Raw genomic sequence first — 26,051 nt, 5'->3', positions numbered from 1 at the left:
CTAAATTATAAGTGCAGGGTCAATCATTTCAAATGTTGTCAGAAAATTTGTGGCATTATCCTTTTCTGGTTCTCTTCTACCAGACTCTAACTTCCTTGTTTTATTCTGGAGAGCCTTCTATGGATATAACATACAATGTGCCACTGTACTTCTTGATTAGATTTTTCAGTTCATATAGAGCATAGATATTTCAATCTTTGCCTTCTGTCCTACTAAATCTTCTTCTTCTCTCTCTCTCTCTTTTGGTTGGGGTTTCCTTTGTTTACCTTTTCCCTGCTCTTTCTCCTCTACATTCTGCCCAAGTAAATGACTTATTTTATATTATTGCAAAAATAATATGTCCTTACTTTTGATACCTTCTATTGCAGGGGTCTCCAAAGTGTACAGCTTCAAGACTTGTGGACTTCAACTCCCAGAATTCCTCCTTCAGTCATGTTAGCTCAGGAATTCTGGGAGTTGAAGTCCACAAATCTTAAACTTGTCAAGTTTGAAGACCCTTGTCCTATGGTGATGATTTTAAGCCGGCTTCTATGGTGTTTTATATGACTATTGTTTCATTGCATTGTTCACTGTATTTTATTATTTTGTTTTATGTTTCACTTTAGTGTAGTATGGATTAGTCTAATATGTTTTAATTAAATGTTAGCTACCTAGAACCTTAGGAAGACAGGTTCAGGTCACTGAGGGCAGAGGTATTTCAATATATGTTCTTATCCTTTTTGTTGGTTGGGATTTCTTTTGCTTACTTTTTGCCCTTTTTCTCCCCTGCATTCTGCTTGAGTAATTACTCATATTTTTGCCAAAAGATGTCCTTTGAGATCTTCTACGAAGATCATTTTAAGGTTGTTTCTGTGTTGTTATATATGTTTCATCGTATGCTTCATTTTATTTTATTATTTTGTTCTATATTTTACTTTAATGTAAGGTAAAGGTTTATTTAAGGTAAATTACCCAGGCCTCGTGCTCTGGAGGGGACACTCTAGGGGGCGGTGTTCATCTCCGTTACAAAGCCGAAGAGCCAGCGCTGTCCAAAGATGTTTCCGTGGTCATGTGGCCGGCATGAATAAATGCCGAAGGTACCCAGAACGCTGTTACCTTCCCACCAAAGTGGTCCCTATTTTTCTACTTGCATTTTTTACGTGCTTTCAAACTGCAAGGTTGGCAGAAGCTGGGACAAGTAACGGGAGCTCACCCCATTACACAGTGCTAGGGATTCGAACCACTGACCTGCCGACCTTTCTGATCCATAACCTCAGCATCTTAGCCACTGAGCCACCACATCCCCCTTTACTTTAGTGTAGTGTAGAGTAATCTAACGTAATTTTATGAGATTTCAGCAATTGTTTTTTGGAAAACAATTTTATTGGTTTTTAAAGACAAACAAAACAAACAAAACATAAAAACATCCAGCTTTCTTTCATAAATATGCAAGCAGTGTGTCGGTTGGTTTACCAGTTTTTTGTGCATCCATTTCATAGTCTCAATTACAGTTATATTACATAATAATTCATATTATCAATCAGAAATTAAATACCCTGGTATCACTATTAAACAATCATTTGACTATAATTTTGTTCATTCATACTTTGCGAGATAAATATAATTTACTTAATTTATTTTATAACAAATCATATAATCATACCAAATCTATCCTAAAAACATTATTATAGATATGATATATAAAAAAAGAAATATATCTTTATATATTTATTATTTCCTAGAATTCTAAATATTCTATTATTGTATTTTATTATCTAACCATTGGTAGAAAAGGTCCCAAATTTTATAAAATTGTTTATCCTCTTGTTCTCTAATTTCAAATGTCAATCTACTCATTTCAGCACATTCCAATATTTTCTTAATAATTTCTTCCTGCAATGGTATTTTCTCATTTTTCCAGTTTTTGTTTTCTTCTATTTCTTCCCTGGTGCTAATAACAGAAAGACATGGAAAGAAGAGGAAGAGAACATTCAAATCAGTAGTTTTGTCCCTAAATGGTGAGTCATCTAAAGGGAAGTGGTAGCAATATTGCCACATAGAAAGATAAAACCAAGCCAAGAATCAAAATAGATTAATTTGTCAGGCTTTCAATATTTTCTTATTATAGCTGATATTACTACATTTCCAGTATTAGCTGCCTGTATCTGTTTCCTGACCTGCCCTATCTCAAAAGTCTGACACCTATTCATGGTTTTGTCAATAACCAATCATAAATGAAGCAAAACAAATCTCCAACCAATACTACAAGGATGTAATAATATACTAAATTTTATCACTGAGATAGTTCTGCTTAATATTCCCTCACAGAATTATTAAAAGCACTTACTGCACTGGTCAATTTCTTCTGATGGTCATTGGCATTGACTGTTACTTGGCTGTCTTCTTCCCAATTTGACAGCAATGCCATCATCCATTATACCAGTCTATCATAATCTGTGCCATTACATGATCTTTCCTCTTCTGTGCAATTCATTACAGTCTAATTTTAGTTATTACAGGCAGAGGTCAGCAAGTTCTGACCAGTTCTGGAGAATGGTAGCAGGAATTTTGAGTAGTTCGGAGAACCGGCAAATACCGCCTCTGACTGGCCCCGCCCCCATCTATTCTCTGCCTCCCGAGTCCCAGCTGATCGGCTGGGTCTTCTTTTGTTACCCTGCACAGGAGAACGGAGCTGGAAAACAGGTTAGTGGGGTGGGGAGGGAATGGGATTTTGCAGTAACCTTCCCCCAGGAGTGGGGTGAGACTGGAGATTTTACAGTATCCTTCCCCTGCCACACCCACCAAGCCACACCCACCAAGCCACACCCATCAAGCCACACCCACAGAACCAGTAATAAAAATTTTTGAATCCCACCACTGGGCTGGATAGAGTCACTGAAGCACTTAGTTTGAGCTTAAATGGATTCCAGGGGATGGTAGAGGACAGAAAGGCCTGGAGGAATGTTGTCCATGGGGTCATGATGGGTTGGACATGACTTTGTGACTAACAACAACTGCATTCTAACCACTATGACACAATAGTTCATGGCTTAATTAGCAACTGATTAGATGCTACAATAAAAGACTGCCTGAAATTTTTGTGTGAAAATTAAAGCAGCAAAACGTGCCTTATTTTGCTACTAAATATAAACATCACAACTTTTTTTAATATTGTAATTTAGATCAATACCCATGAAGCCCCCAGGGCAACCAACTGTTCCACTATGTAGTTTCTTTTGTCCTGGTAAAGGAGAAGATATAGGCAAATGTGAATTCTTTCAATGCTTTGTTTTTATCCAACAAAACCTCTAACTTTTGGACTCCTTAAAAGTGTGATTTAATACTGGAATTCATTGTTTTGTAGACTGCCCATAACCCATTTTTAATTGAGTTTTCTTGACACTTCCAACTCCCTCCAAACTGTTTGATTTATGTATCACTTGGAGGTTTCAGAAAATGGAGTTCCAGCTATATATCGACTGATGTAACCAAAGAAAGTAGATGAATTCATGGATCAGATGGATTGATTTGATTTGATTTGTACAATCACTGAGGAAATAAAATTGACATGCAAAACTGTAGGAGAAACATATAGCTGACTTCAACAGCAGAGTGACAACAGCAAGGAATAGTTGGGTCAGTCTGTAAAGGAGACTGTAACTGGAAAGGAGACATCAAAGGCCTTGCCACTCAGATGCCCCTCTTTCCCCCTAGCGACAATAAATATTCCTATTGGGGAGTTGGAAGATAGCATTCACTTAAAAAAGATTTATCACAGATTATTTTTAACAGCATGGTGATTTGGCAGAATATTTTATAGATAGCTGTATAGCAAGCTAAGACCAAACTGTTTTTCACTGATTCTCCTTAGACATACAAACAAAAAAATAATGTCTTATCATGAAATTCTGTATGGTGCAAAGTTATATTCAGAAGGATGGAAACTACAGACTTCAGCAAACCTTTGTGAGCTTCCACCCAAATAAGAGTGTTGAGGTCTCATATCTTTTCAAAGGAATAGAATAGAATAGAATTATTTTATTGGCCAAGTGTGATTGGACACACAAGGAATTTGTCTTGGTACATATGCTCTCAGTGTACATAAAAAAAAAATACATTTGTCAAGAGTCAAGGATCATAAGGTCCAACACTCAATAATAGTCATAGGGTACAATAAGCAATCAAATTATACTAGGAAAGAGTCAACATAAATTGTAAGGATACAAGCAACGAAGTTATAGCCATACAGTCACAAGTGGGAGGGGATGGGTGATAAGGAGTGATGAGAAGATTAATAGTAATAGTAATGCAGACTTTGTAAATAGTTTGACAGTGTTGAGGGAATTATTGTTTAGCAGATTGATGGTGTTCAGGAAAAAACTCTCCTTGTATCTAGTTCTGATGTGTAGTGCTATAAAGCCTCGTTTTGAGGGTAGGAGTTGAAACAGTTTATGTCCAGGATGTGAGGGGTCTGTAAATATTTTCACAGTCCTCTTTTTGACTCGTGCAGTATACAGGTCCTCGATTGAAGGCAGGTTGGTAGTAATTGTTTTTTTCTGCAGTCCTAATTATCCTTTGAAGTCTGTGTCTGTCTTGTTGGGTTGCAGAACCAAACCAGACAGTTATAGAGGTGCAGATGACAGACTCAATCATTCCTTTGTAGAACTGGAACATAAATTGTGGTCCAATGTGAATTGAAAAGTAACAAATTTAAATGTATCATTAACATGTCCCAACCATTCCGCCCTCCCTCCCATTTTTAGACAGGGAAAGCCTCTTGATTGTTAGTTTCTCTGAACTTCTGTTTGGGAACATTATTTCTGTCTCCGTGATGTGAATTACAACATATAAAAACAAAACAAAAAATCCATTCTCATTGCTCAGCCAGCAAAGCAAGAAATATCAGTATTTTCAGAAATGATCATAACTGTGTTCCATCAGGCTGCATCATCTCATCTTCCTTGATGCCTTCCTTTTTTTCCTGAAAACCCTGTGGAATGCAAGCTTCATGAATACTCAGATGGGGAGAGCTTTTTGATTATTAGTTTCTCTAGACTTCTCTTTAGAATATCATTTCTATCTCTGTGATGTAACATGTAGGGAAAGATCTTGTGGGCACAGGTTGTACACAGTTGTACTTAATAAACCACAATGTATAAACAATCAAAAATCTATCTTCTTAGCCCAACCAATTAAATAATGAACAATAAACTTTTCAGAAATATTCATATGGAGTTTCATTAGCCTGCATCTCATCTTCCTTGGCATCTTCCTCATTTCTGAAAACCCTGTGGAGCACAGGTTTCATGGATGCTCTGGATCGGTCGTCCTTATTTCTCCCAGCCAGGAAATAAAGGATTGGATTAATGCTGCTATTTACTACAATACAGATATCAGATACCATATCAAAAATAATTAAAGGTTGAATAAAGGGGAGGATTCTATCTGCAAAATGTAAAAAAATGTCATCCGTCATTTCATTTTCTAATGTTGATTCCAGAAAGAACTCATGAAATAGCGATAAAATTGTTCATAACATTGTTCTTTGTTAGTATACTGTAAAGAATAATGCCTGATATGGTCACATGCAAACGAAGTACAATGAAGCACATGAGTGCAAGCAAGATTACCATCAACACTTTTTTCTGCTTTTGCTGGCGTTGTTTAATGAAAATTTTAACAAGCAGAATCAGAGCAGAAATGACTACCAGTGGGTAAGCTATGAGTGCAAATAAAATAATCCCAGACATTAGAAGAAGGTTTATAAATCCAATTACCATTTCCAGGACAGACCATACAATGAGCAGAACCTAAGTGATAACACATACAATGATGGACAATTTGGGTGGCCGACGGTACTGATGCCAAAAAAACACAGATACATACTGATCTGTGGAAAAAACACAGATACACACTGATGCTTATTAGTAAGTTGACTAGTATTATACAACACAAAATAAAGGAGGAGAAAAATACAATATATTCTATTTTGACTAAGGATATCAAATATTTGAATCAAAACCTTCATTATGAGTACTCCACAATCAGCCACAGCCAAATTCAAGACATAGATGGAGAAATAATTCCTTTTCATATGGAAACCAAGGATCCAGATGACTTTTCCATTCCCTAAAAGTCCCAAAAAGCAGATAGTAAAAAAGAATGACATTAATGATGATAATCTTGGTAAAAATTGGAATATCTGGAATTTGGAAATTTTCAATTTCAGACTAATTTGGATTGTCGTAGACATTATATTTCACCTCTGAATCAAAGAATGAGGAATTTAGATTGTTGTAGGTATTATACTCCATCTCTGAATCAAATAATGAGGTAGGGCTAAACTCTACCATTCTATTCAGCTCAATTTTCTTTCTTCTGTATTCTCCTTATGTACATAAATACCTGCCGAGAGAGACAAGACAGGCATACAATAAGTCCTAAACTATGGTATATTATTTTCAGAATTTTTTTACAGCCAAAAGAAAACTAAGTGATTAAAAGGGGATTTTCTCTTAAGAGAAAACTCCAATTTTTTTTATGACAATTCATGAAAGCAAGCCAAGAGGCAGCCAATAAATAAATGTCTAATGTATTAGATATATAGACAGAATAAATAAACATCCCATATCTACCACTGGCCAGCAAGATATTTGCAAGAGGTCTGCAAGAGCTTTGGAAGGAGAGGTGGAGTTTTCGGAAAAGATGCACATTTGCAATTCATAGATTCTTATAGCAATAGCAATACCATTAAACTTATATACTGCTTCACAGTGCTTTACAGCCCTCTCTAAGCAGTTTACAGAGTCAGCATATTGCCCCCCCAACAATCTGGGTCCTCAGTTTTTCATATATTGATTGTAGTAAGTTTATGTAAGCAATTTCTATGCCTTGGTTGAGCAATGCATTAATTATTGTTTGCTGGAATACAGAGTCAAATGCCTTTTCACAGTCAATGAAAGCCATGCACAGAATCATGGTGTACTCATTGTGTCTTTCAATGATTACTGAACAACCTGGATATGATCCATTGTGCTGTAGCCAGTTATGAATCCTGTCTGATCATTGTATAACCCAGGGGTCCCCAACCACCGGTCCGCGGAACAACTCCTACCGGGCCGCTGGCTTGTTGGGCGCCGCCATCTTTTTGATGAAAAGTGCTTCCGGTGAGCTTTTCCAGGTAGAAAGCTCACTGGAAGCACGCTTTCATCAAAAGATGGCGGCGCTCACGCTCGGTGAGCTTTTCCGGGTAGAAAGCCATTTCTACCGGAAAAGCTCACGGCAACGCCGCCATCTTTTTGATGAAAAGTGCTTCCGGTGAGGTCACCGGAAGCACTTTTTCATCAAAAGATGGCGGCGCCAGCTGATGCGTACCGGGCCGCGGCGCCCAGCTGATGCCGGTACCGGGCCGCGGCGTAGAAAAGGTTGGGGATCACTGGTATAACCCATGTATACTCGCAGATAAGACCACTGATGGATAAACAGACCCTTGAATGTATAACCAAACACCATAACTTAACCATGGGTGTCTTGTTTTTCATAGTATTTGAGTTGAAAATTGGAAGGTCAGTTTATCTGCAAGATGGGCTTTTGTTCAAAACAGAAATAAGATTAGTGACAAATATCCACACAGTCTTCTCTGTTCCTGGTCCAACATACCTGGCCCCCAACCCCTGTAGTTTTCCCCAACCCCCAAAACTTAAACTTTGACTGTCTACCTATGACCCCCCCCCCCCCCCAAACCCCTAAAGTAACATTCCCCCCCCCCCCCCCCCTTCTTTTTTTTTTTTTTTTTTTTTTTTTTTTTTCCCCTCCCTTTTTTTCCCACCTTTTTTTCTTTTTTTTCTTATTTTTTTTTATATTTTTTAATATTTAATAAAAACATGTATACGTTAGTATACTTGATGCAGTCATCAGACACTCTTGGCAATTGTTTAGTAGTGTGAACTGTATCCCCCTGCTGCAATTTTTTTCTTTCTTAGTTTGCTGAATAAAAGAAGTACACACCACTGAATGAGTAAAGGGAAATACCTGTGGCTGCATGGAATACTATCAAAACATTTTTTTTCCCTAGAAAATCGAGGAAAATAAGGGGAAGGAAAAAAAGGAATGGGAGAAAAAAGGTGAAAACTTCTAATCACTAGAGAAATCTTTGTCTGAAGAAATTATTGCTACTGTTGTTGATGCTGTAAAAAACCAATTTAATTGAAGGAGGTTATTTTTTTTTTTTTAAAAAAAAGTCTCTTTCTTTATTATGTTTCTACTGCTACTTTGCCATACTAATGATGATCCATTCTTTTCAGGAGCCATCTTACTCAACAAGAGAAAGTAAAGCTTTCCCTTAGATATAGAGTAAGTCAAAAAAGCAGAGACAAGTGCTATCACAGAAATCAACTCCAAGAACATTTTACAGAAAGAAAATAATATTAGATGCGCTAGCTGATTTTATTGTTCCTGTTTCTAAATGAATAATTGCTTTTGATCTTCCCCAAGAAAGTCTTTGGGGTTCTACCACCTCATAGTTGAAAGTCCTACCTTTTTCCAGCCATACCTGTTGATTTGCCAGTGGATTTTGAAGCTTAATACTTTCTTCTGAATGATTATAAATGGTTGTTCCTCTAGTACGAAGCCCATGCTCTTTGGCAGAAAATGCAAAGGGGGTGCTTTTATACATTTTGAGAAAGGTTGGTTATCTTAATGGATTAAAGAAATCCATTATTTCTTGCCAAGAATGTTGATTAAATCAGGGTGTTTATTGTTTCCAGGGATGTTTCAAAAATCTCAAATTATGATACAATGGTTTCCCATAACTTTGAAAGAGAAATGCATGAGGCAGATGTTTCTAAGGAGAGTTCAATGTCATGTGTACTTTCAAAACGGAATTGATTTACAGTGTCTATGTACTCATGATACTCTCGCTGCCATAACCTTTAACTGGGTGTATGGTAGGCCAACAATTTTTGAACCAAGGTACCTCAAATGGGCCATCTTACAAAATGAGTCTAAAATTCAGGATGCATGTCTCCCATGGAATGGAAATTTTGCCATTTTTTTTTGTAAAAAAAATGATGAAAACAAAAAAACAGTTTATCTCATACAAAATAAAAATTTTCATGTACAAATGTCTTACTATGCTACTATAGAGTCTCCTATAGGATATTTTCAAGGTAAATACATCCTTAAATGTATTTCCAACATTGCCAAGGAAGGAAGACATTGGAAGTTTCATCATTGTTGAAGGCTTTGAGGAATTTCTAAGGTGTAACATCTGCCGAATTGAATCATTTTTCTGAACATTTTCATTTTCTTTAATATATCTCTTTATTTAATAGTTGTGTGTGTATGTATGTATGTGTGTGTGTGTATATATATATATATATATATATATATATATATATATATATATATATATATATATATATATATATATATATTTTTTCTTAAGTTTTCGCGGTACTTACATGTATGGCCTTCAGCTTTGTTCGGGTATTTTCCCACGTCATTATAGTTGTGCTTTTAAAGTTGTAGCAACGTTTCAGCAGAATCTCATCTGCCATCATCAGGCTTCTGTATTGTGTCCGTCTGTGAGTCAGACTTTTACAGTGTTCTCACTCTGAGAAGCACAGAGCTGAAGACACAAGCCTGAAGATGATGAATGAGACTTCATCGAAACGTTGCCTAGATACTTCAATCTTGCGCGGGAGAAAACCCGAATAACGGGTACTTCCATGTATGGCATTCAGCTTTGTTCAGGTATTTTCCCACGTCATAGTAGTTGTGCTTTTAAAGTTGTAGCGACGTTTCGGCAGAGAATCTCATCTGCCACCATCAGGCTTCTGTATAGTGTTCATCTGATATATATTTATATATATATAATATATATAATTATATATAATATATATAATTATATATAATTATATATATAATATATATAATATATATAATTATATATAATATATATTTCTTATATAATAAAATCCTTAATGGAAAATTATTGAAAAAAGTATCTAGTAAGGAAATATCTCTGAAACAATGATCTACAGAATACAGAGTAATAGAATTGGAAGAGACTTTGGAGTCTTTTAGTCCAACCTGCTGTGCAAGTAAGAGACTCTATACCATTTCAGGCAAATGACTGTCCAATATCTTCTTTAAAGACTCCAGTGATGGAGCAGCCACAACTTCTGAAGGCAAGCTATTCCACTGGTTAATTATTATCACTGTTAAGAAATTTCTCCTTAGTTCTAGGTTGCTTCTCTACTTGATTGGTTTCTATCCATTGTTTCTTGTCTTGCCTTCTGCTGTCCTGGAAAATAAGTTTGGAAAATAACTCTCTTCTTTGTAGCATCCCCTCAAATTTTGAAACACTACTATCATGTTGCCCCTGGACCTTCTTTTCTCTAAACTAGAAATACACAATTCCTGGAACTATTCTTCATATGTTTTAATCTCCTAATTATCTTTGCTGCTCTTCTTTGAACTCTTTCCAAAGTCTCAACATCTGTTATGTAATGTGGTGACCCAAACTGGATGCACTATTCCAGATGTAACCTTACTAAGGTTTTATAAAAAGCAATACTAATATTTCACTTGATTTCAACACTATCACTCTATCATTAGCTTTTTGGCTGCCACCGCACATTGCTCATATTTAAAATATTGTCCACTAGGCTCCAAGATGTCTCACAGTTATTAGGGTTTCACCTAATCTGTACTTGTAACTGTTTTTTTCTGCCTAAGTGTAAAACCTTACTTTTTTCTATATTAAATTTCATTTTATTGGATTGGGCCCAGTGTTCAAGTTTGTCATGGTCCACTGGATCCTGAGCCTATCTTCTGGGTTTGGGCTATTCCTGCCAGCCTAGTATCATCTGCAAATTTGATGGGTTCCCCTTCTATTCCTTCCTCTAAGTTTTTTATGAAGATATTGAAGAGTAGTGAGCCTAAGATGGATCCCACTGCTTACCTCCCTCCCTATAGATGTAGTAGCATTAAGGACTATTTGTTGAGTGTGATTTGTAAGCCAGTTCCAAATCTATCTGATGGTGATGCTGTCTATCCCACATTTTTCTAGCTTACCAAAAAGTAGGTTGTGGTCTACTTTGTCAAATGCATTACTGAAATCCAAATATAGTATGTCCACTGTCTTTCACTGATCCTCTAATTTAGTCACTTCATCAAACAATGAAATAAGATTTGTTTGCAATGATCTGTCTTTGGCAAACCCATGTTGGCTTGATGCCACTCCATAAAGCAGCAGTATCTTTTCTCAAAATGATGAACTGCCTTCTGCAACTATATTATGACCTTCCATTTAAGGAGTTGCCAATCACTTCATGTCCTCCTTGATGTGATCCATCAACGATTTCTTTGGTTTGCCACAGTCTCGTTGCCATCAGGGTCCAGATTTATTTATTTAATTTATTTATTGAAATTTATCAAACAAAAATGAGATCAAGAATAAGAGAATAAAAGTACAATGACAGGGATGATAGGCACATTAGTGAACTTATGCACACAGCCCTCTACTGACCACTTAAGTATGGAGTAAGACCCACAGAAGTTAATTTGTGACTGAAACTGTGAAAATTTGTAGCTGAGACAACTGAATTAGGTAGGGCATTCCTGACTTTGACAACCCTATTACAGAAATCATATTTTTTACAGTCAAGTTTAGAATGATTTACATTGAGTTTAAAGCAGTTGTTCATGTGCATATTATTGCAATTAAAACAGAAAAAGTCATTTATGGGTAAAACATTACCATGTATAATTTTGTATGCAATAGCTAGGTCTGACCATAAATGACGTAGTTCTAAGTTATCCAAACTGAGAATTTCAAGCCTAGTAGCATAAGGAATTGTATTGTATACAAAAGAGTGCAAGACTTTTCTCGTGAAGTGCTTCTGAACTTCTGAATGGATGGCTGTCCTTGCCACCAAGTCTTCTTTACCACGTACAATATGTCCATCCCATCTAAGTCTTCCTTCCCAGTTTTGCTACAATTGGTGCCATTCTAAGTTGACATCAGATATCGTTGTTCATGGCGTGGTTGAATCGCACAAATCGATGGCATCATCAGAGCATTGGCATTTCTGTCATGCATAGGGCCTGCTCATGCTTTGCCAGGGTCAGCCTCCAAGAATTTTTCCTGATATCTTTTTCTGCTTGACTCTTGCCGGCTGCCATGGAAATGAGGGGAGGGATAATTTGATGTTGGGGAGATGGATGAAGTTGTGTGAACTAAAAAAGATGGAATACTTTCCTGCTTTCTGCGCAACTGCATCCACTTATCTTTTCTAGGCCAAGGTCAACCGTCTTGGCATACCAGATGTGTGAGAAGCCACCTGAAGATGTACCCTACATGACATTATAAAACACTAATATTGGATGTCCAATTTGAACTACTAGGGGAGGGGACTTGGGATAACTTTCAATATGTAATTTTTGCACCTGTTTGCCTCAGATCTTGCTTTTCTTTCGTTGCTATCACTTCAAATCCAGTAAAAGTATTTTTCTTTATTTTAATGGAGTCTAAGGTTTTCTTTCTTGGATTTTGAATCCAATCCACAGCTGACAGTCAGCACTGGCCAGCACTCCAATCCACAGAGGGAGACTGGGTGTGCTACCATTCTGTAAATTTTTCACTTGAGACACAGGGGCATCTGATGACCACATAGGACTCCAGTCACCTGGTGCCACTTCATGACTGCTACCTGCTCTTACAGCAGGAGTTGTTAGTCTAAGAACAACTCAAAGCTGTGCAAAGGTTCCTCCTGGATAGTTTCAATACCATTCAGTAAGTTATTAAACTCCCAGATCCCTAATTTCCACATATCCAGAGTCAATCGGGGTTCAACTGAACCATTTTCACCATCCAGGTCTTTACAGCATCCAGAAACTACAAGAGGCCATCATGTCCCCATCAGAGTCTGAGTCTGAGGAGGAGGACAATTAGCTGACAGAGAGTGGGAGAGTGGCTCCGTTGGCTGTGAAGGAAACTGGAGAAGGGAAAAGTCAGGCTGGGCAGAACAGGAGAGAGGTAGAACAAGGGAGAAGGGGTTCAGATGAGGACCAAGGCCCACCCCCTCTTCATCCTAGGCCATGCAGGGAAGAAAGGAGAAGAGAGCAACATGGGTTGTGTGGCTTACAAGGGAGAAAAGGGCCCTGATTCCCTTCACAAGGCACACCTGGAGATGGAGTTTAAAAGAGAACCAGATGGGAGGGGAGGTTGTCAGGAACAAACACTGAGTTCAACTAGTGTTGGCTGCTGTTGTCTGAGTTCCTGGCATCCTCCCAACTGGTTTGATTTACTGCCATGTTACTTCACTTCTGGAACTCCCTAATCTTGTTCTGCCAGATTTATTACCTTACCTTGCCTTGTTGGATTTATAATTTGAAGTTTTCTGTTTAGAATGTTTGGACTGAAGTATCTGCAGCCAAAGGCTGTTGCAGATTCGTGGGTGAGTTTTTCTCCAGACCGGAGAGTAATGGGATTGTTGGGGGAAAAGCTGGAGCTAGTAAAGGAACCCATAATTATTCTCTGGCTGTGTTGCCTTTGTGCCATGTCCCAGGTTATCACAGAGGCAGCTGTAGAAACACTTATATACTTTATTTACATTCTTGTAGAAAATTCTGCAGTGTTTAGGATAATATTTATTCCTGTCTCACAGAAACCCAATCTCTGTGTATTAACCTAGAAGGATGTGGCCTTTATTGCTCGTTTATTTATTTGAATCAAATTCTATGGCCAACCATCTTGTTTATTTAATTTTGGGTAGTGAGCAATTATTTTAATAGAATATACAGGAATGTATGTGCATGTATATGTGTATACATGTGTGTGTGTATGGATTTGTGTTACAATCAGCCAATACTCAAAGTGGCCAGTAAAGACACTATACACTAATTGCATTTTTCTCTAAGAAAGTTTTAAAAACCAGGGCTTTTCCTTGGTCTTTATTCCTCAATCCATGATAACTGCATTGCTTATGAGTTCTTTTGCCTTATTTTTCTAATTTTAAAAAATCACATTTTTAACTGTAATTTAGACCAAATCCCATGAAGCCCTGAAGCCCCTATGACAATCATCTTTTAAACCATGTAGTTTTGTTCAGATAAAAGAGAAAATATGACAGGAACATTTGAATTCTTTCAATGTTTATATATATGCTTCTGCCAGTAATAATATTTAAAGAAAGACAGTCAAAAAACAAAGATGATTTTTAAGAGCATGGTGATATGACAAAATATTTTTAAGATAGCAAGCTAAGACAAAACTGGTGTTCACTGATTCTTAGACACGTAAACAGAAAATTACATCTTAACATGAAATACGTCTATGATACAAATGAAGTTGGATGCAAAGAATGGAACCTACAGACTTTGGCAAACTTTGTGAGCTTCCATTCAAATAAGACTAGCGAAGTCTCATCCCTTCTCAGAAAAACATAAATTGTGGTCCAGCAGGAATTGAAATGTAACAAATGCAAACATATAATTAACTTTGACCCAAGGTTTATTTTAGTTTTTAGATGAAGAGAGCTTCTTGAGTGTTAATTTCACTGAACTTCTGCTTTAGAACATTATTGCTGTCTCCCATGATTTAAAACGTGAGGAAAATTTTAGTGGGAACTGGTTGTACATGGTCGCACTTAATAAATTACAACATACAAAAATAAAATAAAAATTTATTCTCATTGCCCAGCCAGCAAAGCATGATCATCAATATATTCAGAAATGTTCATAACTGGCTTTATTAATTATTATTATTATTTTATTGTAAACTAGTTCTATACCCATGCTTTACTACAAAACTATGTGATTAGGCCTCTGCCTACAAGCATCCATCAGTATTCATTTGGCTAGTGTCCTGTCAGTGTGTGAGAGAGTTGAGGGCTGTTTGGAAACTGAAAGATGGAAATTGAAACAGTATTTGCTGTGTGAGCAAGAAGGAGACAGCAAGGAGCCTGGGTGTGGCTTAGCTCAACTTGCCTATACTAAACTAAAACTGAAACTGAAACTGAAACTACTCCTCTCTGGTTGTGTTTTGCATTTGGGACAGATTTCTTTTCAGGTGGGGAGGGGAGTAGAACTCCTTAGCATCAGAGCATGTTAATAATAATACAGGAAATACTAATGCTCTGATGGTCATTTTGAAAAATCTTTTCTTAGTTAGCATCTAGAAGCCAAGAGGAACATAGGTGTCAAATTTCAAGTTTTTAGGCTTTATGGTTCTGGAGATTTTGTGATGATGCATGGTGTTTCGCTTTTATACAGATAGATAGAAATAGCAACATATTCAATATCCATATAGACAGTATGTTATCTCATTACAATTCCTCTGAGCAATACTCAACATCATGATATTCTCTAGCAATAATTCTATAGTATCAGTGCTAGCATAATATTAATACATATTAATTATTAATACTAATTAGAATTAATAATAGCTTGCAGTAATCTTCCATGATGTTAAAATTAATCTTTCTCTTGTAATTTTCAAAGTTCTAACTTCCGTTTCTCTTATTTAACTCTTCCTCATTTCTGAACACCCTGTGGAGTGCAAGTTTCATGGATACTCTGGATCGTTCTTCTTTATTTCTCCCAGCCAGAAAATAAAGGATTGGATTGATGCTGCTGTTTATTGCGATACAGATATTAGATAGCAATGCAAGAATAATTATAGATTGAATCCAGGGATGAATAATATATGCATTAGTTAAAATAAAGTCCACCATCGATTTAATTTCTATTAGTGAAGTCGCAAGCAGGGCATCAACTGAGTGAATTTAAATCATTGATTTTAGTATACTGTAAATAATAATGGAAAGTATGCTCAGAGGCAAACAAAATACAATGAAGCACATGAGAGCAAGTGAGGTTACCATCAACACTTTTTTCCGCTTTTGCTGGTACTGTTTAAAGAAAATTTTAACAAACAGGATCAGAGTGGAAATGACCACCAGTGGGTAAGAAACCAGACCATTGAAAACTAACTGAAACAATAGAAAGGTTCAGAAAATGTAGCTATCATTTCCAAGGCAAAATACACAAGGGAGAACCCAAGTGATAGCACACACAATGAGGATAATTTGGGTGGCCGATGGCATTGATGCCAAATTGGAAAAAGCACAGATACGCAGCGGTCCACACTGATGCTTATGAGTAAAAGTTGACTAGTATTGTACAACACAAAATAAAGGAGGAGGAAAATAAAATTAAAATTATTTTGATTAAGAATCTGGGATATTTGCATCAAAACCAATATTATGAGTACACCAGAATCAGCCACAGCCAAATTCAAGACATAGATGGAGAAAGAATTCCTTTTCATATGGAAACCAAGAATCCAGATGACTTTTCCATTCCTAGAAGTCCCAAAAAGCAGAGGGTCAAAATAATGACATTAAAGATGATCATCTCAGTAAAATTTGGACTATTTCGAATTTGGAAATTTTCAAAGTCAGTCCAGTTTATGTAATTTTTGCACCTGTTTGCCTCAGATCTTGCTTTTCTTTCGTTGCTATCACTTCAAATCCAGTAAAAGTATTTTTCTTTATTTTAATGGAGTCTAAGGTTTTCTTTCTTGGATTTTGAATCCAATCCACAGCTGACAGTCAGCACTGGCCAGCACTCCAATCCACAGAGGGAGACTGGGTGTGCTACCATTCTGTAAATTTTTCACTTGAGACACAGGGGCATCTGATGACCACATAGGACTCCAGTCACCTGGTGCCACTTCATGACTGCTACCTGCTCTTACAGCAGGAGTTGTTAGTCTAAGAACAACTCAAAGCTGTGCAAAGGTTCCTCCTGGATAGTTTCAATACCATTCAGTAAGTTATTAAACTCCCAGATCCCTAATTTCCACATATCCAGAGTCAATCGGGGTTCAACTGAACCATTTTCACCATCCAGGTCTTTACAGCATCCAGAAACTACAAGAGGCCATCATGTCCCCATCAGAGTCTGAGTCTGAGGAGGAGGACAATTAGCTGACAGAGAGTGGGAGAGTGGCTCCGTTGGCTGTGAAGGAAACTGGAGAAGGGAAAAGTCAGGCTGGGCAGAACAGGAGAGAGGTAGAACAAGGGAGAAGGGGTTCAGATGAGGACCAAGGCCCACCCTCTCTTCATCCTAGGCCATGCAGGGAAGAAAGGAGAAGAGAGCAAGGTGGGTTGTGTGGCTTACAAGGGAGGAAAGGGCCCTGATTCCCTTCACAAGGCACACCTGGAGATGGAGTTTAAAAGAGAGGCAGATGGGAGGGGCGGTTGTCAGGAACAAACACTGAGTTCACCTAGTGTTGGCTGCCATTATCTGAGTTCCTGGCATCCTCCCAACTGGTTTGATTTACTGCCATGTTACTTCACTTCTGGAACTCCTAATCTTGTTCTGCCAGATTTATTACCTTACCTTGCCTTGTTGGATTTATAATTTGAAGTTTTCTGTTTAGAATGTTTGGACTGAAGTATCTGCAGCCAAAGGCTGTTGCAGATTCGTGGGTGAGTTTTTCTCCAGACCGGAGAGTAATGGGATTGTTGGGGGAAAAGCTGGAGCTAGTAAAGGAACCCATAATTATTCTCTGGCTGTGTTGCCTTTGTGCCATGCCCCAGGTCATCACAGAGGCAGCTGTAGAAACACTTATATACTTTATTTACATTCTTGTAGAAAATTCTGCAGAGTTTAGGATAATATTTATTCCTGTCTCACAGAAACCCAATCTCTGTGTATTAACCTAGAAGGGATGTGGCCTTTATTGCTAGTTTATTTATTTGAATCAAATTCTATGGCCAACCATCTTGTTTATTTAATTTTGGGTAGTGAGCAATTATTTTAATAGAATATACAGGAATGTATGTGCATGTATATGTGTATACATGTGTGTGTGTATGGATTTGTGTTACAATCAGCCAATACTCAAAGTGGCCAGTAAAGACACTATACACTAATTGCATTTTTCTCTAAGAAAGTTTTAAAAACCCAGGGCTTTTCCTTGGTCTTTATTCCTCAATCCATGATAACCTTTCCTTACAACTGCATTGCTTATGAGTTCTTTTGCCTTATTTTTCTAATTTTAAAAAATCACATTTTTAACTGTAATTTAGACCAAATCCCATGAAGCCCTGAAGCCCCTATGACAATCATCTTTTAAACCATGTAGTTTTGTTCAGATAAAAGAGAAAATATGACAGGAACATTTGAATTCTTTCAATGTTTATATATATGCTTCTGCCAGTAATAATATTTAAAGAAAGACAGTCAAAAAACAAAGATGATTTTTAAGAGCATGGTGATATGACAAAATATTTTTAAGATAGCAAGCTAAGACAAAACTCGTGTTCACTGATTCTTAGACACGTAAACAGAAAATTACATCTTAACATGAAATACGTCTATGATACAAATGAAGTTGGATGCAAAAGAATGGAACCTACAGACTTTGGCAAACTTTGTGAGCTTCCATTCAAATAAGACTAGCGAAGTCTCATCCCTTCTCAGAAAAACATAAATTGTGGTCCAGCAGGAATTGAAATGTAACAAATGCAAACATATAATTAACTTTGACCCAAGGTTTATTTTAGTTTTTAGATGAAGAGAGCTTCTTGAGTGTTAATTTCACTGAACTTCTGCTTTAGAACATTATTGCTGTCTCCCATGATTTAAAACGTGAGGAAAATTTTAGTGGGAACTGGTTGTACATGGTCGCACTTAATAAATTACAACATACAAAAATAAAATAAAAATTTATTCTCATTGCCCAGCCAGCAAAGCATGATCATCAATATATTCAGAAATGTTCATAACTGGCTTTATTAATTATTATTATTATTTTATTGTAAACTAGTTCTATACCCATGCTTTACTACAAAACTATGTGATTAGGCCTCTGCCTACCAGCATCCATTTCATTTGGCTAGTGTCCTGTCAGTGTGTGAGAGAGTTGAGGGCTGTTTGGAAACTGAAAGATGGAAATTGAAACAGTATTTGCTGTGTGAGCAAGAAGGAGACAGCAAGGAGCCTGGGTGTGGCTTAGCTCAACTTGCCTATACTAAACTAAAACTGAAACTGAAACTGAAACTACTCCTCTCTGGTTGTGTTTTGCATTTGGAACAGATTTCTTTTCAGGTGGGGAGGGGGAGTAGAACTCCTTAGCATCAGAGCATGTTAATAATAATATAGGAAATACTAATGCTCTGATGGTCATTTTGAAAAATCTTTTCTTAGTTAGCATCTAGAAGCCAAGAGGAACATAGGTGTCAAATTTCAAGTTTTTAGGCTTTATGGTTCTGGAGATTTTGTGATGATGCATGGTGTTTCGCTTTTATACAGATAGATAGAAAGAGCAACATATTCAATATCCATATAGACAGTATGTTATCTCGTTACAATTCCTCTGAGCAATACTCAACATCATGATATTCTCTAGCAATAATTCTATAGTATCAGTGCTAGCATAATATTAATACATATTAATTATTAATACTAATTAGAATTAATAATAGCTTACAGTAATCTTCCATGATGTTAAAATTAATCTTTCTCTTGTAATTTTCAAAGTTCTAACTTCCGTTTCTCTTATTTAACTCTTCCTCATTTCTGAACACCCTGTGGAGTGCAAGTTTCATGGATACTCTGGATCGTTCTTCTTTATTTCTCCCAGCCAGAAAATAAAGGATTGGATTGATGCTGCTGTTTATTGCGATACAGATATTAGATAGCAATGCAAGAATAATTATAGATTGAATCCAGGGATGAATAATATATGCATTAGTTAAAATAAAGTCCACCATCGATTTAATTTCTATTAGTGAACTCGCAAGCAGGGTATCAACTAGTGAATTTAAATCATTGATTTTTAGTATACTGTAAATAATAATGGAAAGTATGCTCAGAGGCAAACAAAATACAATGAAGCACATGAGAGCAAGTGAGGTTACCATCAACACTTTTTTCCGCTTTTGCTGGTACTGTTTAAAGAAAATTTTAACAAACAGGATCAGAGTGGAAATGACCACCAGTGGGTAAGAAACCAGACCATTGAAAACTAGCTGAAACAATAGGAAAGGTTCGGAAAATGTAGCTATCATTTCCAAGGCAAAATACACAACGGGCAGAACCCAAGTGATAGCACACACAATGAGGGATAATTTGGGTGGCCGATGGCATTGATGCCAAATTGGAAAAAGCACAGATACGCAGCGGTCCACACTGATGCTTATGAGTAAAAGTTGACTAGTATTGTACAACACAAAATAAAGGAGGAGGAAAATAAAATTAAAATTATTTTGATTAAGAATCTGGGATATTTGCATCAAAACCAATATTATGAGTACACCAGAATCAGCCACAGCCAAATTCAAGACATAGATGGAGAAAGAATTCCTTTTCATATGGAAACCAAGAATCCAGATGACTTTTCCATTCCCTAGAAGTCCCAAAAAGCAGAGGGTCAAAATAATGACATTAAAGATGATCATCTCAGTAAAATTTGGACTATTTCGAATTTGGAAATTTTCAAAGTCAGTCCAGTTTGGATTGTCGGAGATACTATATTTCATCTCTGAAGCAAATGATGTGGAATTTGGATTGTTGTAGGTATTATGTTTAACCTCTGAAGCAAATAATGTGATAGGTCCAAACTCTGCCATTCTGCTCAGCTCAATTTTTTTTTCTCACTTGTATATAAACACCTACAAAGAGAGGCAAAGCAAGCATACAATGAGTCCTAAATTATGCTAAATTATGTTCAGAAAATTTGTACAGCTAAAAGAAAACTAAGTGGTTAAGTAAAAGCTGTGCAATTTGCACAGCTAAAAGAAAACTAAGTGGTTAAGTAAAAGCTGTGCAATTTTCTTGATGATAATACAGAGCTCATGAAAGCAAGTTGAGAGGCAGCCAATAAATAAATGTCTAATGGATGAAATATATAAACAGAAAAAATAAACATCCCATATCTACCACTGGCCAGCAAGATACTTCCAAGAGAGAGACTTGGAAGTGGCGTTTTAGTAAAATAGATGCACATTTTTAACCTTTATTTGCAATTCATAGATTCTTGTACAATATTTATAATGATTAAAATATGTGAATGAATGAAAGAAAGAATGAAAGAATGAATGAATTCTTTATTGGCCAAGTGTGACTAGACACACAAGGCTTGGTGGGATTTAATTTTTTTTACTACCAGTTCTGTGGGTTGGTGGGCGTGGCAGGGGAAGGATACTGTAAAATCTCCAGTCAGAGGTGGTATTTGCCAGTTCTCCAAACTACTCAAAACTTCCTCTACCAGTTCTCCAGAACTGGTCAGAACCTGCTGAATACCATATCTGCACACAAGGAATTTGTCTACATAAAAAGAAAAGTTACACTCATCAAGAAACAGAACGAGTTCAATTTTGAATATTTTTCTGAACACCAGAGAGATCCTGAATTCTATTTTAAATCCTTGGACGTTGCTAAAGTTACTGTTTCAGAATTATTGGTTCCCGGATTTCTGGTTTGAGCTTCTTCGGCAACAGACCGAAACCTCGTCTCTGCGAGGCTTCGATCCGTGCTCGCCGCTGGAGCGCCCTGAGCCAGCTGGTTTTGGGGCTTAGCCACCTGTAGAGGTGGTGAAGAGGGGGGGAGACTGCCTGCAGGGTTGAGGAGAGCCACATCTCTCTTCCCCAGCTGGCCATTACTCCCTTTTCCGAAGGCGGTTGTAGCGGTGGTCAGAAATGGCCACCACAAAGAAGAACTTGACTGGAAAAGAATGTGCAGGAGGAAGATAAGAAGAGAAAGTTTTGGTTGACCAGGTCAAACAGCAAAAGCAACAAATAAGGTACCCTGGAATTGAAACCATTAAAAAAATAACATTGTTCCCTAAGAAGATTTTTAAGCTGCAAAGGAGAGAGAAAAGGGAAAATATTTGGGGTTTTTCCCTCCTTTTCCTATACTGACAGCTAAGAGACTTAAGCAAGAAATTGGAAAAAAATCCACTTTGACATTAATAGGCATTTAATGCTGAAAATAAAAAGTCAAAGGGATAATAAAGATTTATGGATAATCAAAAGCTTTTGAAAACAGGAAAGGAGAGAAAAAGAATAAAAGGGCAGGATCTGGAAAGGAGGAGACTGCCTGGAATTAAAAAGAACTTACAGCAAAATCTCAACAAGACTTCCAAAAGATACATTTTAACTGAAATATCGCAACAAAAACCCCAGGAAGAGAAAGTGGAAAAAGAAATAAGAAGAAATAACTTGGGACTATTTGGATTACTTGATGATTTCTGGATTTTTGGTTATTGTATTTGAATGTCTAAAGTCAATCGGGTGGTTGTTTAAAACTGTTGAAAATGGCTCCACTTTAGAAGAATTGAAAATGGAACTTAAAAATTACAAAGAAGATGCACAAGAGGAGAGAGGTTCCTTTGGCTTCGTATTTCAGTTTTTAGAAATGGAGATTTGGAATTATGAGAAACAACAAGAAATACCTGCAGAACAAGAAGATTGCGACAAAGAAGAAGCCATCTTTAATGAACAAATAATCTTAGGTGGGGAAAAAAGGAAAGGGGGGGAAGAGAATGGAAAGTTTAAGATTGGGAAAAACACCCCCCCCAAAAAAAAGAAATATAGAGTGAAAAATAAAATCAGAAAGCAACAGAAGAGGGAAATGCAGAAGAGAGAATTAGAAGTAGAGAGACAAGGGGGTAAAAAGGGGAGGGAGAAGATGAGAGGGAAGAAAGAAAGGAAAAGAAGTTATAAAGGACAGAAACAAAATATAGATAAACAGGGCCTATTTAGAGATAATGGGTGAAAATTTAATGGAAAAAGGGATTCTGCAAAGGTACATAAGATAGTATTGTTATATTAGAAAATAACTTTAGAAAATATGAAACAATGTATGATTAAAATGTTTGATAAAATACCTATCGTAATTCAGTGGAATGCTTGTCAATAAATAATTGTAACAAAATGAATATTTAATGATTTATAAAACATATGTGAAGAGAAATAAGGGAAAAATTAATTATGGAGATTATACATGTCTTTAAGGAAGTATGATATTTAATTGAAAAGAAGAGTTAAAGATGTTAAGATTTTAATGATTATTAATGATAGAACTGAACTGGAATGGAATGAGGGTTTATAATTACATATATTTATAATCTTTCTTTTTTAAAGAATATAGTGTGTATTATAAGAATGTACCAAGCAGAATTCGATTGGAAGTTATGTATTATGTATTATATTGAAGGTCATAACCTTAAGGTATATATTGAAGTTTAAATAAGAGTTGAATGGATGTAATTAAAAGATATAAAGGTGTCATACTCCAATTAGTAACTATAGGAGAAAATTTGTTTAATGAGAAAAGATAATATGAAATTGAAACAGAACAGACAAAAGTATAAATATAATGATTTGAATTGAGATGAGATAATCAAAATAAAATTGAGAAAATTAAAAGAGGGGAAAAACTATATAGAAACTGTAGAATAGTATAAGATATGGAATAGAACACAAAAAGGAGCATGAAACTGAGCTTTGTGTCTGTATAAAGAAGTTCAACCCGGGACCATGCTATTTTCAAAAAGGATGTTTTACTTGTATTTTGTATGTGTGAAAACCCAAATAAAATTTTATTAAAAAAAAAGAATTATTAGTTCCCACAATTTAGTGAAAAACAGTATTACTGAATTTTCATGGAAAACAAGATAAGTTAGACATAATATTTTTAATTTCTCAATCTATCATAAGCAAGCTAAAAGATACACCCGGCTGAATCCACTTGGATCATATGGAGAGCTCATGAAAACAAACATGTATTTTTTATTTATTTTTTGCTAATATTCAAATAAAGAGTCCGTTTCCTTGCACAAGACTGATACAGCAAACTTTAACAGCATTTTAGTAGATGTTGTGATTCCAGGAGATATAATCACAAATCCCTCCTATGTATATAGGGTTCCCCACTGATTTCAAGGGATCTATTCTGAGATTTAAATCAGTTCAACACAGGAATACCTTTGGTCTGTTAACAAGTTTCTTCTTTTTTTAAAAGCAAAAAAAACTTTAGACTAAAGAGAGAATCTTGACCATAGAAGAAGAAAGAATAGAACAATTTGGTACTCAATCCATTATAATAGTTTTTTTAAACCTCAGATGATCTCAAGAAAGAGTTACAGTAGGCTATTTTCCAATTTCACCGAAATAAATTATCTGCACACACTCATAAGGCAATGGGTTTGAAATGTTATTCTAGGAACAAATGATAAATGAAAGAAAGGAATTGGCACTCCATTTTTTTCCCAAGGCAATAGGCTGCTCCTGAATGTGTTGTCCCTCTCAGAGCTACCTTTGAAAGAGCAACAATTTGACTTTCGCAAATCCATGATTTAATTTGAAGTAAGTTTGGGTAGGAAACACACAAAGCTATAATTTGAGCTGTAGAAAACCTCTCCGTAAACTAAGCTATCTGCATAGTATGACTCCATCACAAGTCACTAACATTCTGCCCCTGTAACATAGCCAGTCCGTCAAGTAGTAGACACAGAGATTAATGTATACCTGGAAATAATTACCGGTGGCTAATATTTCTTGATCACAAAACATATATTCTTCCACGTCAGATCCTGGAAAAGCATTCCAAAGCATGTATTGAGCTGTAATTGTAAAATGTAGGTCTTCTGTCGATGCTTTGTTAAACAATGAAAGACTTATTAGATAAAGTGGCTTCACGGTTTAGCCGTTATTAGATTAGAAAGTGATGTTCCTTTTTGACAGCTAAGATAACCATTGAAAGGAAATGCAGAAGGGATCAATTCTTCATATTAAATGCATAGGGAGTAATCTTACTTAAGAGGATAGTTTTGGTAGACAATTGTGGCAATTTTATTTTATTTATTTATTTATAGCATTTCTATGTCATATAACAATCTGTTATGCAAGTACTAGACACAGAGGTTCATAAATACCTGAAAATAAAGACTGGTTGGTAATCTTCACCTTTCTCAAATACAGAACATATATTCATCAATACTAAGTACTGAAATGGCTCCCTGGCATAAAAAGAGTTTCAGAAAAGCATTTCAAAAGAAATAGATGTACTGGTTTGTAATTGTAAAATGTATGTCTTCTATTCATTTTTTGATAGATAAAATTCTTTATTGGCCAACTGTGATTGGACACACAAGGAATTTGTGTTTGGTACATATGCTCTTAGTGTACATAAAAAGAAAAAAAATACATACATCAAGAATCATAAGGTACAACACTTAGTTATAGTCATAGGTACAAATAAGCAATCAAATCATACTAGGAAACATACTTTACTAAGCAAGCTCCACACACTTACTTGATAAAGTGGTCTCATTGTTTAGCATTTATCAGATTAGAAAAGCTAGTTTCTTTTTGACTGCTAAGATAACCATTAGTTTAAATAGAGCAAAAGGGGTTTTTTAATAATTAAATGCACTGGCAACAATCTTAGTAAAGATGACTGTTTGGCTAGCCAAATGTGGTAATTTTATTTATTTACTGAAATCATATCTTAAAACAATTCTGGGTGACTTACAACCAAGAAACAGTATAAAATAACTATAGAAAAATGAAAACCAAAAGTATTTCAACTGCTGGTAATCCACTTCAGGGGCTGGTAAAAATATTGCATGAAAACTCTAATGTTTTATATGAAACCCTTCAAATGTTTGGCTTTCTCACCTGACATTATTTGAAATCTGAAGGATCTTGACAAGTGGTGAGTTTTGAGATAGTATTTTTAACCAGGTATGTTGGGCCATCAGTTCAACACTCTACACAAGGAATTATAGTCAATTGGTCTCTGTTTCTGAATTATTATTTTTTCCTATATGTCTGTTTTAGTGAAGACTTTAGCTCAACTGACTAGATCCGGGATGTCAAACTTGCAGCATCACATTGTCATCACGTGAACTATTGCAACTTTACCCCCCTTTACTAAACAGAGGGAGGGTGCGTCCAGTGTGTGACACATACATTTAATATGAAGAATTGGTCCCTTCTGCATTTCCTTTCAATGGTTATCTCAGCTGTCAAAAAGGAACATCACTTTCT

General features: G+C 36.1%; 3 protein-coding genes and 1 long non-coding RNA gene across 4 annotated transcripts in view; 1 reads left to right on the top strand and 3 right to left on the bottom strand.

The window, feature by feature from the left end:
* The window catches only part of LOC148131562 (uncharacterized), a 67,719-nt gene that overhangs the window by 1,397 nt on the left and 40,271 nt on the right, over nucleotides 1-26,051 (top strand). The gene's annotated exons all lie outside the window — the stretch shown is intronic.
* LOC148131566 (mas-related G protein-coupled receptor member B4-like) lies at nucleotides 5,195-8,613 on the bottom strand. Its single transcript, XM_087959013.1, has 4 exons — nucleotides 8,515-8,613; nucleotides 6,002-6,181; nucleotides 5,866-5,869; nucleotides 5,195-5,358 (listed from the first exon to the last, which is right to left on the bottom strand). Exons 1-4 carry the CDS (start codon nucleotides 8,611-8,613, stop codon nucleotides 5,195-5,197), a joined length of 447 nt encoding a protein of 148 aa, XP_087815139.1.
* LOC148131565 (proto-oncogene Mas-like) lies at nucleotides 15,771-16,401 on the bottom strand. The gene is given in 3 exon segments (XM_087959012.1): nucleotides 15,771-15,991; nucleotides 15,994-16,350; nucleotides 16,353-16,401. Coding segments are annotated over 3 exon segments (627 nt in total).
* On the bottom strand, nucleotides 19,539-24,631 carry LOC113429186 (mas-related G protein-coupled receptor member H-like). The gene is made up of 2 exons (XM_026691706.2): nucleotides 24,528-24,631; nucleotides 19,539-20,669 (listed from the first exon to the last, which is right to left on the bottom strand). The coding sequence occupies exon 2, from the start codon at nucleotides 20,625-20,627 to the stop codon at nucleotides 19,539-19,541; it is 1,089 nt and encodes a 362-aa protein (XP_026547491.2). The 5' UTR covers nucleotides 20,628-20,669; nucleotides 24,528-24,631.

This window comes from Notechis scutatus, chromosome 3 (assembly GCF_049901735.1).
Source record: "Notechis scutatus isolate UNSWTSFEM ecotype Mainland chromosome 3, rNotScu1.2, whole genome shotgun sequence".
Lineage (NCBI taxonomy): Eukaryota > Metazoa > Chordata > Lepidosauria > Squamata > Elapidae > Notechis > Notechis scutatus.
The sequence above is the reverse complement of the archived record's forward strand: the minus strand, read 5'-3'. Positions and strand labels throughout refer to the sequence as shown.

Coding starts and splice junctions, on each gene's coding strand:
- LOC148131566 (XM_087959013.1), bottom strand. CDS start 8,613: ATGGGCTTCGTACTAGAGGAACAACCATTTATAATCATTCAGAAGAAA. Junction 6,182..8,514: donor ACAGGTATGGCTGGAAAAAG/GTAGGACTTTCA, acceptor TCCAAATTCCAG/ATATTCCAATTTTTACCAAG.
- LOC113429186 (XM_026691706.2), bottom strand. CDS start 20,627: ATGGCAGAGTTTGGACCTATCACATTATTTGCTTCAGAGGTTAAACAT.